We start from the raw sequence: 15,057 nt of genomic DNA, 5'->3' as shown, positions 1-15,057 counted from the left end.
ATACACATTAGAATTTCTGATGAAAAAGTGGCATGAATAATAATAAAAAGTAATAGATGTGGCTGGGCATGGTGGCTCAGGCAGGTAATCCTAGCATTTTGGAAGGATGAGGTGTGTGGATTGCTTGAACACAGGAGTTTGAGACCAGCCTGGGCAACATGGCAAAACCCTGTCTCCACCAAAAACACAAAAAATTAGCCAGGTGTGGTGGCACGTGCCTGTAGTCACAGTTACTCGGGAGGCTGAGGTGGGATCACCTGAGCCCAGGAGGTTGAGGCTGCAATAAACAATGATCACACCACTGCACTCCAGCCAGGGTGACAGAGTGAGACCCTCAGAAAAACAAAACAAAACAAAAATAAAAATAGATGTCTAATAAGCATATTTCAAATGTTCAGCTTTAATGATCACAGAAATGCAAATAAAAACAATTTGCATTTTTTCACATGTCCCTGCTCCCCTTATTTATAGCTGGTGTTCTGACTCGTTGGTGCCCATACCAAATTGGTTTTTATTATTCTGAATATCTCCTTCCCCAAACAAGTTGGCAAATATCAAAAGAAAATTTGAGCATTTGCAGAAACAAATTTTGTTACATGCTGAAACACCATTAGAGAGAATGAAAACTGGCGTGAACTTTTTTTGTACAACTTGGCAGCAATACCAAAAGCCTTAAAAACATATGTCAAACCACAAAATAATTATTAAAACTAGTAAACAAGGTCAGCAAAGTTACAGAATACAAAAGAAAGGATGTAGAACTCAATTGGAGTCTGGGCACAGTGGCTGATGCCTGTAATCCTGTCAAACTGGGAGGCCAAGGCAGGTGGATCCTTTGAACCCAGGGGTTCGAGACCAGCCTGGGCAACATGGTGAAACCCTGCCTATTTTTTTTGGTATAAATTTTTTATATAAAATAAATTAAAATAAAAAATAACTCAATTGGATTTGTATAATCTACTGCTAAACAATCCAAACATGAACTTAAGAAAATGCTTCCATTTGCAATAGAATCAAAAAGGATAAAATACTTAGAAATAAATTTAACAGGTGGGCGCGATGGCTCAAGCCTGTAATCCCAGCACTCTGGGAGGCTGAGGCGGGTGGATCACGAGGTCAAGAGATCGAGACCATCCTGGTCAACGTGGTGAAACCCCTTCTCTACTAAAAATACAAAAAATTAGCTGGGCATCGTGGCGCATGCCTGTAATCCCAGCTACTCAGGAGGCTGAGGCAGGAGAATTGCCTGAACCCAGGAGGCGGAGGTTGCGGTGAGCCGAGATCGTGCTATTACACTCTAGCCTGGGTAACAAGAGTGAAACTCCGTCTCAAAAAAAAAAAAAAAGAAAATAGAGAGTAAATCTTTGTGATCTTGGATTAGTTAAAGCCTTCTCAGATGTGACACCAAAAGCACAAATGACAAAAAAAAAAAAAAAAAACTATATAAATTGGATTTTTTCAAAATTATGAACCTTTGTACTTCTAAGGACATCATCAAGAAAAGTGCAGAGATAACAGACAGAATGGGAGAAAAATACTTTCAAGTCATATATCTCATAAGAGATTTATCCCAGAATGTGTAAAGAACTTATACGACGCAACAATAAAAGACAAGTTAACCTATTTTTAAAATGGACAAAGTATTTGAATAGACAGCTCTCTAAAGAAAGTGTAATGACCATTAAGCACGCTGAAGATTGCTCAACATTGTTAGTCATTTTGGAAATGCAAACCACAGTGCAATACAATCTCACACTCACTAGGATGGCTCGAATCAAAGAAAGTAAGTCCAGACGAGGATGTGAAGAAGTAAGAACCCTCACATTGCAGGCGGGATTGTAAAGCGGCATAGGCTGGAAACAGTCTAGCAGTGGTTCAACTATTTTTTCTTTTTTTTGTGTGTGTCGTGACTGGGATACGAACTACTTTTTCTTTTTTTGAGGGACGATCTCACTCTATCACCCAGGCTGGAATGTAGTGGCACAATCTCAGCTCACTGCAGCTTCACCTTTCCTGGCTCAAGTGATCCTCCCACCTTAGCCTCCCAAGTAGCTGGGACTACAGGCACACACTACCCCAAGCTAATTTTTTTCATTTTTCATAGAAATGGGGTTTCGTCATGTTGCCCAGGCTACCCAGGCCGGTCTCAAACTCCTGGGCTCAAGCGAGCTGCCTGCCTTGATCTCCCAAAGTGCTGGAATTAGAGGGGTGAGCCACCACACTGAGCCACTTCAATATCAAACATAAAGATACCACATGACCCAGTAATTACATTTCTTGCCAAATGTTCAAGGGGACTGAAAACATATGTACACATAAAAGCTTGTACATGGCTTGGGCAGAGTGGGTCATGCCTGTAATCCAGTGCTGTGAGAGGCCATGGTGGGAGAATCACTTTAGGCCAGGAGTTCAAGACCCTGTCTCTACCAAAAATTTAAATATTAGCCAGGTATGGGAGCCCACACCTGTTGTCCAGCTACCCGGGAGGCTGAGGGGGGAGAATTGCTCAAGCCCAGTAGTTTTGAGGTTACAATGAGTTATGATGCCACTGCACTCCAGCCTGGCAGGTCTCACTCTGGAGACCCTGTCTCTAAAAACACTTTTAATTTAAAAAAAAAGCTTCGGCCGGGCGCAGTGGCTCAAGCCTGTAATCTCAGCACTTTGGGAGGCCGAGGCGGGCGGATCACAAGGTCAAGAGATCAAGACCATCCTGGTCAACATGGTGAAACCACGTCTCTACTAAAAATACAAAACATTAGCTAGGCATGGTGGCGCATGCCTGTAATCCCAGCTACTCAGGAGGCTGAGGCGGGAGAATTGCCTGAACCCAGGAGGCGGAGGTTGCGGTGAGCCCAGATCGCGCCATTGCACTCCAGCTTGGGTAACAAGAGCGAAACTCCATCTAAAAAAAAAAAAAAAAAAAGCTTGGGAGGCTGAGGCACGTGGATCACCTGAGGTCAGGAGTTCAAAACCAGCCTGGCCACTATGGTGAAACCAAATCTCTACTAAAAAAATACAAAAATTAGCCAGGTGTGGTGGAAGGTGCCTGTAATCCCAGCCACTCGGGAGTCTGAGGCAGGCGAATCGCTTAAACCAAGTAGGGGGAGGTTGCAGTGAGCTGAGATCGCGTCACTGCACACTAGCCTGGACCACAGAGCGAGACTGTGTCTCAAAAACAACCAAAAAAGCTTATACATGAAGGTTCATAGCAGCATGATTTGTAATAGGCAATGTAAATATCCCATGTTCATAGGTTATAAGACTTCATTTTGTTATGATGGCATTACTCACCAAATCGATCTATGGATTCAATAGAATCCAAACTGATATCCCAGCTGCCAGGTTTTTGTTTATTTTAGCAGGAACGAATTGGTATTGATTAGAAGCTGCCCCTGATTCAGATATTAACACATGCATATGAAGTACCTATTATAACTCCTTCAACTGATAAATAAACAAAATAATGGACAGATACATCAGTGAAATATTATTTGACAATTACAAAAAATGAATTACTGATGCTTACTACAACATGGCTGACCCTTAAAAACACGATGCTGGCCGGGCGCGGTGGCTCAAGCCTGTAATCCCAGCACTTTGGGAGGCCGAGGCGGGTGGATCACGAGGTCGAAAGATCGAGACCATCCTGGTCAACATGGTGAAACCCCGTCTCTACTAAAAATACAAAAAAAACTAGCTGGGCGTGGTGGCGCGTGCCTGTAATCCAAGCTACTCAGAAGGCTGAGGCAGGAGAATTGCCTGAGCCCAGGAGGCGGAGGTTGCGGTGAGCCGAGATCGCGCCATTGCACTCCAGCCTGGGTAACAAGAACAAAACTCCATCTCAAAAAAAAAAAAAACACGATGCTGCTGGGCACGGTGGGTCACACCTGTAATCCCAGCACTTTGGGAGGCTGAGGAGGGTGGATCACGAGGTCAGGAGATCAAGACCATCTTGGCCAAGATGGCAAAACCCTACCTCTACTAAAAATACAAGAATTAGCTGGGTGTGGTAGCACATGAGACTGAGGCAAGAGAATCCCTTGAACCCAGGAGGTGGAAGTTGCAGTAAGCTGAGATCTCACCACTGCACTCCAGCCTGGTGAAGGAGTGCAACTCTGCCTCAAAAAATATGTGTGTTTGTCTGTGTGTGTGTGTGTGTGTGTGTGTGTGTGTGTGTATGAATGAGATAGCAAGTGAAAGAAGTCAGATCGAAAGGGCCACGGAGGATTCCACAAATGTGAAATGTCCAGAATAGGCAAATTCATAAAGACAGAAAATAGCCTGGTTGTTACCAAAGGTTGAGGGAAGGGAGGAATGCGTAGTGACTGCTAATAGGGATGAGGTTGGTTTTGAGGTGATGAAAACGTTCTTTGAGGCCGGGCGCGGTGGCTCAAGCCTGTAATCCCAGCACTTTGGGAGGCCGAGGCGGGTGGATCACGAGGTCAAGAGATCGAGACCATCCTGGTCAACATGGTGAAACCCCGTCTCCACTAAAAATACAAAAAATTAGCTGGGCATGGTGGTGTGTGCCTGTAATCCCAACTACTTAGGAGGCTGAGGCAGAAGAATTGCCTGAACCCAGGAGGCGGAGGTTGCGGTGAGCCGAGATCATGCCATTGCACTCCAGCTTGGGTAACAAGGGTGAAACTCCATCTCAAAAAAAAAAAAAAAAAAAAATTCAGGAAAAAAAGATTAGCCGGGTGTGGTGGCACTCGCCTGTAATCCCAGCTACTCAGGACACTGAGGCAGGTGAATTGCTTGAACATTGGGAGGCAGAAGTTGCAGTGAGCTGAGATCGTGCCACTGCCCTCTAACTTGGGGGATAAAGTGAGACTCCATCTCCAGGGGGGAAACATTCTAAAATAAGAGACAGCTATACAACTCTGTCAATATCCTACAAACTTCTGAATTGTAGACTTTAAAAAGGTCAATTTTGTATGCAATTATATCTTAAAAAAGAGATTTTAAAAAAACACAAATGCCAAAACTCATAGGACTCTACACTATAAACAAGGTGGATACCTTAATAAACTTATCTTTTTCTCTCTCTCTCTTTTTTTTTTGAGACCGAGTCTTGCTCTGTCACGCTGGAGTGCAGTGGTGCCATCTCAGTTTACTGCAACCTCCGCCTCCCGAGTTCAAGCAATTCTCCTGCCTCAACCTCTAGAGTAGCTGGGATTACAGGCACCCACCACTATGCCCAGCTAGTTTTTGTATTTTTAGTAGAGATGGAGTTTCGCTGTGTTGGCCAGGCTGGTCTTGAACTCCTGACCTCAGGTGATCCTCCTGCCTTGGCCTCCTAAAGTGCTGAGATGACAGGTATGAGCCACCGTGCCTGGCCAATAAACTCATCTTTAAAGAAGATTCGTATACCCTTTTATCAATTCTAAGTAAGCATCCTCAGAAAACACTAAAGAACATCCAGAAAGATTTAGCTTTAAAGATGTTTGTTATAGCACCGCTAAAAAGAGGAAATAAGCATACAGTGAACAGTAGGAGCCTGGATATTTATGAAATACTATGTGGCCATTATGAATGTCATAAGAAGTTAATCATTGATGAAAACAGGTAATATATCAGGTCTCAGCAGGAAAGCAGGCACATTCAGATTGAGTAATCTAAGTAGGGTTTAATAAGGGTATTGTTTATACAGCAGGGTGCAGGAAAACCACAAGCTATAGGGCAGTACTTGGCAATCAGAAGCAGGGGGGAGTAAATAGTTATTGGAGTCAGGGAAAATCGCAGTGTGCAGAGAGCTGCCAGGTAGCCTGTCTTCCATGGAGGGACACATCCAACCAGCTGAGACCCAGCAAGGAGGAACCCTGGGGAATGAATGTCCAGAACCTGCTCTCCTCTCACCTGACAGCCTCATGCTGGCGCCACCAGTAGATGCGGCCACTGGGACATCAGAGGGCAGGGGTCCCTTAAGACAGTCCATTCAGGAGCAGGGTGGAGAGGGAATGTGAAGGACAAATGGAAGGTATCCAGCACAGATGGTCACAGCAGGAAACAAAAAGAGTAGCTTACAAGAGACTACACTTGAGAAAATTACAGGTAATATACAACTTAAGAAATTCTGGGGCAGGCACGGTGGCTCACACCTATAATCCCAGCACTTTGGGAGGCCGAGGCGGGTGGATCATGAGGTCAGAAGTTCGAGACCAGCCTGGCCAATATAGTGAAACTCCATTTCTACTAAAAAATACAAAATACAAAAATTAGCCGCACGTGGAGGCACACGCCTGTAGTCCCAGCTACTTGGGAGGCTGAGGTAGGAGACTCACAGGAACCTGGGAGGCGGAGGTTGCAGTCAGCCAAGATCATGCCACTGCATTCCAGCCTGGGCAACAAGGTGAGACTCTGCCTCGAAAAAAAAAAAAAAGAAGAAAAAAAAAATTCTGGAACAATTATGAGGCCAAGGTGGGTAGATCACTTGAGGCCAAGAGTTCAAGGCCAGCCTGGCTAACATAGTGAAACCCCGTTTCTACTAAAAATACAAAAATTAGCCAGGGATGGTGGCATGATCCCAGTTACTCAGGAGGCTTAGGAACGAGCATCACTTGAATCTGAGAGACAGAGGTTACCATGAGCTGAGATCATACCACTATACTCCAGCCTGGGCAGTGGAGCAAGACTCTGTCTCAAAATAATAATAAAATTAATAAGTAAAAGTTTTTTCTACAAATGTTGGGTATTGCTTTTATGAAATAGAAACTATGTTCACTTTTTTCTTTTTAAGGAACTCAGTAGGGCAGTAGAAATATTTAAATTCCAATTCTCAGTAAACCCTATTTACCCTTCCCCAACTAAGTTTGCTCATGACAGTATGTAAATAAAAGGTGACCTAACCTTATTACATGGATACTACAACTCATTTTGAAGTCATCAGTAACAGGAAGGGCACAATTTACTCAGCTTCTTACAAATCATTTTCATTCTTCAAGTACTTGTAACAGTAATGAGATCACAGCATCCTACAATTCACAGGTCAAGTACTGGATTGCTTCTAGCTTGTTATAAAACTTTAAAAGGAAGGAAACAACCATGATTTGGTTTCCACATGATGTTACACTGACATCACCTTGAGTGTTTTAATAGGTAGAGCTACTTACTACCACTCGCCCCCAAAGCCAGAGCAAGCGATTGACATGTGATTTGCAAAAACACTACGTTTTGTTCTCTGCACAATTTCATTTCCCCAGGTTCAAGCAGGAAGTCAGGTTCTTAGTTAATTCTTTGTCTCAGTATTTTGTTTTCACACGGGAGAAAGTAGCATTTTTCTGTGGGTAGGTAATCCTTAGTCTCAGGAATGAAACTGCAAAGATTTGAAACAGACACGCTCCACTATCCCCAGATAAAGAATCAATGGGTCCATATTTCATGATATCCAAGAAATCATCAATTATAAGCTGCTTCCTGATTCAGATATTAAAACATGAACAAAAAATATCCATTATAACCAACAAAACACGGTGTGTAATTTAAGGTGTTCCTTAGCATTTAGAATTTTTAAAAAGTATTTTTAGCTTAAAAGGCTCATACTACAGATGACAGTTTTAACCAGTAGGACTTTGGAGAAGATAACTTCAGACTATGTCACAAAACCCTTAAATTTATATAGCCTTTAGCCCAACAATTCTACCTCAAGGGACTTTTCCTCAAGAGAAGCACTCAACAAATATGGAAAGATGGACAAAGGAAGAAGATTGCTACGGCTCTGGTTATACTTGTCAAACCTAGAAACATTAGTTTTAAAACAGAAAACTGGGGAAATCAGGTTTTCTAGTTTAAGATAGAATTTTTATTCTATTCTATTTTTATTTCTGTTCTATTTTTATTTAGGATAGAAAATGATATTAATTCCAAAGATTCAAGACCCTGAAAAATGTTCACAGCATAGTGTACAGCAGGTCACAGATCAGTTAGAAAAAAGTCACAAGAAAATATATGCAAAGAGGCCGGGTGCGGTGGCTCAAGGCTGTAATCCCAGCACTTTGGGAGGCCGAGGCGGGTGGATCACGAGGTCAAGAGATCGAGACCATCCTGGTCAACATGGTGAAACCCCGTCTCTACTAAAAATACAAAAAAATTAGCTGGGCACGGTGGCACATGCCTGTAATCCCAGCTACTCACGAGGCTGAGGCAGGAGAATTGCCTGAACCCAGGAGGCAGAGGTTGTGGTGAGCCGAGATCGCGCCATTGCACTCCAGCCTGGGTAACAAGAGCGAAACTCCGTCTCAAAAAAAAAAGAAAGAAAGAAAGAAAGAAAATGAAAATATATGCAAAGAAAAAAGTATAAAAGGAGTTTTAGAAAGAACTGAGAAAATGGAAAGAGGAAACTCAAATTAAACAAAAATCTTCTGACTACAATCGCTCATGCCTACAATCCCAGTGTTTTCGGAAGCCTAAGTGGGAGAACTGCTTGAGGCCAGGAGTTTGAGACTAGCCTAGGCAACACAGTGAGACCCCCGTCTCAAAAAAAAAAAAAAAAAAAAAAATTAGCTGGGCATTGGCAGTGCATGTCTTTGGTCCCAGTCCCAGCTCCTTAGGAGACTGTGGTGGGAGGATGGCTCCAGCCCGGGAGTTCCAGGTTGCAGTGAGCTATGATGACACCACTGCACTCTTGAGCCTGGGTGACACCATGAGACTCTGCTTCAAAAAAAAAAAAATCCTGGAGAAGCATCCCAGCAACCCTACCATGGTCGGTCTTCCCGGACACCATGAACCACACTGTCCAAACCTTCTTCACTCCCGCCAGCACCGACCGTCCCCCAAACTATGAGATGCTGAGGGAGGAGCATGAGGTGGATGTGCTGGGGGTGCCCCACAATCCTGCACCCCCGACATCCACCGTGATCCACATCCGAAGCGAGACCTCCGTGCCCGACCACGTCGTCTGGTCCCTGTTCAACACCCTCTTCATGAACTCCTGCTGCCTGGGCTTCATAGCGTACGCCTACTCCGTGAAGTCTAGGGACAGGAAGATGGTTGGCGACCTGACCGGGGCCCAGGCCTACGCCTCCACCGCCAAGTGCCTGAACATCTGGGCCCTGATTTTGGGCATCATCATGACCATTCTGATGATCATCATCCCAATCCTGATTCTGCAAGCCTATCGGTAGATCCAGAGGAATCACCCCGGCCAGGGGCTCTGCCCATGACCTGTCTCCCTGGTACTCCAGCTTCCATTCCTCGCCCTGCCCCCAGCCCTTCCTGTATCAGCCGTTTACCCTCACACACTTTTCTGTAGTGGCGTTCAATAAAGTGCACGTGCTCCTGGAAAAAAAAAAAAAAATCCTTAGGTAAGGTCTTGGTTTGTGTGCAGGGCAAGTGCAGCTAGAAGCTATCATCAAACCTTCCAGCTCCCTGGACCTGACCTTCCACAGCTCCCTCTCCGCATGTGCTTGTCTGCTGGGGGAGCAGGGGGTCCTATGTTGATCAGGAGTGAATTCAAAGTTGGTCTGCCATGAACTGGAAAATGTTTGAATACTCACCCCCGCTGCTGTAATATCTTGACAGAGAAACCATTAATTCTCTTTCTGGCATTTGCTGGAGTTGAAATATACCAAAGGAAAAGGGAAATTAGAAGCTGAAGAGAAGCAGCATGTGAGAAGGAGGTAACTGAAGAGTAATCCAGGGTATTCTGCTGAGCATTTCATGCACAGCTGTTGTTCAGGTCCTGACAACTCTATGAGGTACTTTCCAATTGAAAGAATGGCTCATGCGAAATACCTAGGGAGTCAATGTCGGGCCTGCAAGTTCTCAGTGGTTTAATACCACCTGCCACAGAAATAAGAACAGCACACGGAGAGAAAGCAGATGTAACAAAATGTGAACTGGCAAATGTCTGAGGGAGTCTACAAAATCTAAGAGCTTATTGTTGGCCGGGCGCAGTGGCTCAAGCCTGTAATCTCAGCACTTTGGGAGGCCGAGGCGGGTGGATCACGAGGTCAAGAGATCGAGACCATCCTGGTCAACATGGTGAAACCCCATCTCTACTAAAAATACAAAAAATTAGCTGGGCGTGGTGGCGCGTGCCTGTAATCCCAGCTACTCAGGAGGCTGAGGCAGAGAATTGCCTGAACCCAGGAGGCAGAGGTTGCGGTGAGCCGAGATCGCGCCATTGCACTCCAGCCTGGAGCGAAACTCCGTCTCAAAAAAAAAAAAAAAAGAAAAACGCAAGGAACTGTGTGTCCCCCCAGTGGGAGTAGGGCAAGACAGAGGACTCTGGACATGGGAAGCAGAGGATCCAACCCAGGAGAGAAGGGAAGAGAATCTTCCTAAGAGGCCAGTGATGAGGATGAACTCTGGCAGAATACCCGATGTCTCTTAACTTGCTGGTGGGAGACTAGCAACTAGGGTTAAAATTAGTGACTAAATGTCTGGAGAAATATGAAAATGGAAAGAAAAAAAAAAAGAATTACTAACACCAGGGCAAACAAGAAATTGGGCAGGAAAGGAAAAGCATTCATAGTCTACTCAGTGGATCAGTTGTAAGTGGCATTTATAGCATCACGGGTCAATAATGGCTCATCTAACCCAAATCACCTGATGACTACACAGATGCCCCTTGACATACGATGAGGTTACAACCTGATAAACCCATCCTAAGAGGAAAGTATCCAAAGTCAAAAATGCATTTTAATACCCCTAGCCTACCAAACATCATAGCTGAGCTTAGCCTACCTTAAACGCGCTCGGAACACTTAGGTTAGCCCACAGCTGACTGAATCAGCCGGCAGCACAGCACGCTGGAGAGGATGGGTGGTTTGCACTGGTGATGGCGTGGGTGACTGAGAACGGCCCAGCATCACGAGAAAACATCTACTGTGTATTGCTAGCCGGGGAAAAGACCAAAATTCAAAATTCGAAGTATGATTTCGACCGAATGCAGATGGCTTTTGCAACATCTATAAAGCTGAAAAATCCTAAGTCAAACCATCATAAGTGGAGACCTATACTGGGAGGCAGGAAGGGTGCGTGTTTAATTGGAGGCGGGGAAGAGGGCATCCCAGCTAAAGCCTCATCTTTCAGAGTAGAAAGGCAATGGGTAATGCCTGCGACTCGGTGGCTAAGGGAACTCCAAAACAGCAGCATTATAAACATGCTATTTAGAAGTTCTAAGAGTTGGCCAGGCGCGGTGGCTCATGCCTGTAATCCCAGCACTTTGGGAGGCCGAGGCGGGCAGATCATGAGGTCAAGAGATCGAGACCATCCTGGTAAACATGGTGAAACCCCGTCTCTACTAAAAATCCAAAAAATTAGCTGGGCATGGTGGTGCGTGCCTGTAGTCCCAGCTACTCAGGAGGCTAAGGCAGGAGAATTGCCTGAACTCAGGAGGTGGAGGTTGTGGTGAGCCAAGACTGCGCCATTGCACTCCAGCCTGGGTAACAAGAGCAAAACTCCATCTCAAAAAAAAAAAAAAAAGTTCTAAGAGTTGAAGGTAGTTGGAAAAACTTTTATTTCTGCCTGTAGGGCCGAATCTTCAAAATAGATGCATAAGGTGAGGCACAGTGGTTCATGCCTATGATTCCGGCACCTTGGCAGGCTGAGTCGGGAGGATTGCTTGAGCCTAGGAGTTTGAGATCAGCTGGGCAACACAGAGACCCTTTCCCTAGAAAAAAATTAAAAATTTTTCAAGTGTGGTTGTGCATGCCTGTGGTCCCAACTACTTGGGAGGCTGAGATGGGAAAATCGCTTGAACCAGAGAGGTCAAGGTGGCTGCGTGCCGTGATGGTGCCACTGCACCCCAGCCTGGGAGACAGAAAAATCCTGTCTCAAAGCAAACAAACAAGAAAAAGTGCATAATTAACTCTGTCAAAAATAAAAACTATATAGTAGTAATGAGGGTGATTTTGCTTACATGTTTCCCCATTTTTTCAAAAAACTTAATGAAATCTTAAAGGCTACATGCTAACATGTCAACAGTGATTATTTCTAGTAATGGGATTGTGGGCCATTTACATTTCTTTTTTCACTTTTGCATATCCTGAAAAACTGCGGAACACAGAGCATATTGATCATAAATCAGAAAAAAAAAAAAAAAAAAAAGGCGTTTTACTTCATGCCTGGTCCAAACCCACCCCAAGGTAGAAGTCCCGTCTCCATCATTTTAGCTTTTGTTTGCTCTGCTGAAGCAGAGGGGCCTGCCAACTCCTTCATTCGCACAACAAATATTTGTTGAACTCCTAAAAGCCAGGCCCTGCCAGGTGATTTCAATACCTGAGCCTTTTGAGCCTCCTGAAGTCCTCAATACCCTCTGAGAGAAACAGCTGGGAGAGGAGCTGAGCCAACACTTCTCATACCTCATGCCTCGATGGCCACCTGGGGTTTGATAGAGCCGGTCCGGGTGGGGTCTGAGGCTAGGGGAGCGAGCAAGCTATTTGAGGTACAACAGAATTCACTTCAGGTTTCTCAAAGGAACTGCCCAGGTCTTCAGTCACCTCTGCGCCATGATGGCGTGCCCATTCTCTAATTCCCACATAGGCTGGATTTCAGTTCCCATTTATTTAAACAAAAGTCTGAGACATGGCGGAAGGGCACAGCTGGGAGCTGTCTCAGCTGTTCCCGGTTAGGAGCAGTACCCTGCAGAAAGGCAGGCCTGGGTTTGAATCCCAGCTTCACCATCCACTGGTGCAATTTACTTCTCCTCTCCAGGCCTTCACAGGGGACGAGGTCGTGTGGATTACACGAGGGCACGAGGACATCTCAAGGGCTTGACAAGACCCTGGTACACAAAGAAGACTCAAACAGTGGCTACCTCTAGCTGCAGACAGGGCGTCAGTCCTTTCTCAGCCCTGAAGGACTGGCTGGCATTTCTGGGGAGATCACTTGAGTTTCCAGCCTCCATGCCCTCCAACGGAGAGAGGAACGCCCATGTCCCACCTCTTTCCCAGGAATGTTCTGAGCCTAAACCAGGATGTGCACAGCACTAGGCAGAAAACCTCTTTGGTCCCGAAATAGGTGGCGGCGCTCAGATTTTATTCAGCAAAATTTTCCTGACTCACCCCAACGTGACTACCAAGGAGATAATCAGAAAAAGAAAGAAGCCCGTTCCTCTTCCCCTGATCTTAGGAAACCTTTATTTTGAGGGAGGAGGCCATCCACGTGGAGATCAGGTGAGAGAGGCACCAGGTGTCCCTGACGCTCAGCACAAACTCAACAGCCACTAAGCCAAGCATCCTGCTCCCAGAATCTGCCGCCGCCACCGAGAGGGCGCAACAAGCTGAATTTCTCCCCCAGCAAGACATCCTGAGGATCACCACCCTTTCTTCCCAGCAGAGCCCGAGTTTCTTGGACCTCGTTTGGAGAGGGGAGTCTGAGTTTTGCACTTTGGGAAGAAGGCGAGGCTGAGCAAAAACGGTTCCCTGAAGCCCGCGGGAGGATCTGAGCAGACTCCATTCCGAGAAACACGGCGGAAGCACGCGCCGGGGTCCGGCTGAGCCCCCGCCACCCCCAGCCCGCCGGCACTCACGATCTCGGCCACGATGAGGAGGCCCGGCAGGGTGCGGAGGAACTCCCGGTCGTAGGCGAAGCTGCTGCTGCTGGTGGAGAAGTTCTCCGCGAAGGAGCTGGCGGTGGTGGTGACGGTGTGCGAGCGGGGGCGCTGCGGCTCCTCCATCGTCGCGCCACGGCCAGGCTGGCGCGTCCCCAGGGACCCCCGGCGCGTCTGGGGCTGGACGCGCGGCCCTGCGCCCCTGGAACACCGGCGCGGGGGAGGGGAGCGCGGCCGGCGCGGGGCAGGGGGTACGTGGGGGGCGCCCGCCGGGGGGCGTCCAGGCGCGCGTGTCCTTCGAGTGCGGGACGCCCCTAGCGCCTCCGTGCGCGGACTCCTGGGCTGCGCTGGTGCCCTGGAGGAAGAGGAGAGGAGCGAGCCGACGCTGCGGGGCCGCTGCTGGAGGCCGGGAGGAGGGGAGGGGGCGTGGAGAGGGGCGGGCGGGAGGCGGGCAGGAGAGGGACCGCCCCGCGGAGGCGCCACGGACGCCCAGCCTCTTCACCTGTTTCCCGACTCCCAGAGGCCAAGAAGTCGCCGCGTCGCGCACAGGGTGGCTGGGCTGGTAGCCCGGCGGGCGGCGCGGAGGAGAGGGCGCAGGGGTCCTCCTGGCCGCCTTCGGCTCCGGCTCCCGGCCTTTGCCTCCGTCAGGCCCCGCCTGGCCCGGGCCCGCAGCCGCCACTGACCTGTTTCCTTCCACCTGGGCGGGTCGGGGGCCGCGGGCACTGGAGCCCCTTAAGGAAACCCCGGCATCCGGGGGCCCTGCCGCTCCAGGACTCGGCGCGAAGGGAAGGACTGAGCGGGGACCGAGACTGGGCGTGGCGTGGGGCCTCGAATGTTGGGGAAACCACAGGAATGATGACCCAGCCGGACCTTAGACCCGAGATCGATGAGAGGCCGCCAGCACTGCCGGGAGACGGCCCGCGCTTGTCCCCTTCCTGCTGCGGCCGCCACCGGAGCGCGGTGTTATTTCCTGCCCCTCCTGTCGGGAACAATTTGAGGAACCAACTTAATCGCTTGGCTTTGAGGGCACGACGCTCCCAGGAGCTCTGCGAGGCTCTGTCCCGCGGACCCGTGGAGCCTGGGTGACGGCGCCGGGGTCGGAGGAGGGGAGACGTTTGGGGTCCCCAGCCAAGATGAATCAGCGTTACCGTCCCATCACGCTTGGGAAAATAAATGTTTCAAGATGAATTGAGAACTGTGGTTTGTGCAAGGTTAACTTAAGGACAAGCGAGCTGTGCTGTCCTGGCATGGGAAGGAGACGGGGGTCCTCATTTAGAGGCAGCTTGTAACAGGGTCAGGGGAGAACTGCGCTCGAGCGCGGGTGTCTGCGTTTATCCGCTGTTTGATCCAGAGCGAGTGGCTCTACTTTTTGGGCCTCAGTAATGCCGTCGTAAAATGCAGGCTTTGACAGATGGACCTCTAAGCAAAAAGATTATCTTCCGCTTGGTCCCTCCCTCTATCTTGTGAAAGGGTGGCAAGAAACATTTTACCTGAAAGCCACCAAAAGAAAAGGAAATAATCTTTGGCTATAAATCAGGGGTAACGTTGGATTCGCTGTGAGG

General features: G+C 47.7%; 1 protein-coding gene and 1 pseudogene across 1 annotated transcript in view; one reads left to right on the top strand and one right to left on the bottom strand.

Moving 5' to 3' along the window:
• The window catches only part of CMTM8 (CKLF like MARVEL transmembrane domain containing 8), a 135,132-nt gene extending 121,219 nt beyond the window's left edge, over positions 1-13,913 (bottom strand). Inside the window, exon 1 of the mRNA XM_074405800.1 lies at positions 13,475-13,913. Coding sequence (XP_074261901.1) covers positions 13,475-13,621 — 147 coding nt within the window. The 5' untranslated portion in view covers positions 13,622-13,913. The remainder of the gene's footprint in view (positions 1-13,474) is intronic.
• On the top strand, positions 8,707-9,148 carry LOC120363003 (interferon-induced transmembrane protein 3 pseudogene; annotated as a pseudogene).
• Positions 13,914-15,057: the final 1,144 nt, after the last annotated feature.

Source organism: Saimiri boliviensis, chromosome 9 (genome assembly GCF_048565385.1).
Source record: "Saimiri boliviensis isolate mSaiBol1 chromosome 9, mSaiBol1.pri, whole genome shotgun sequence".
Taxonomy (NCBI): domain Eukaryota; kingdom Metazoa; phylum Chordata; class Mammalia; order Primates; family Cebidae; genus Saimiri; species Saimiri boliviensis.
The sequence above is the reverse complement of the archived record's forward strand: the minus strand, read 5'-3'. Positions and strand labels throughout refer to the sequence as shown.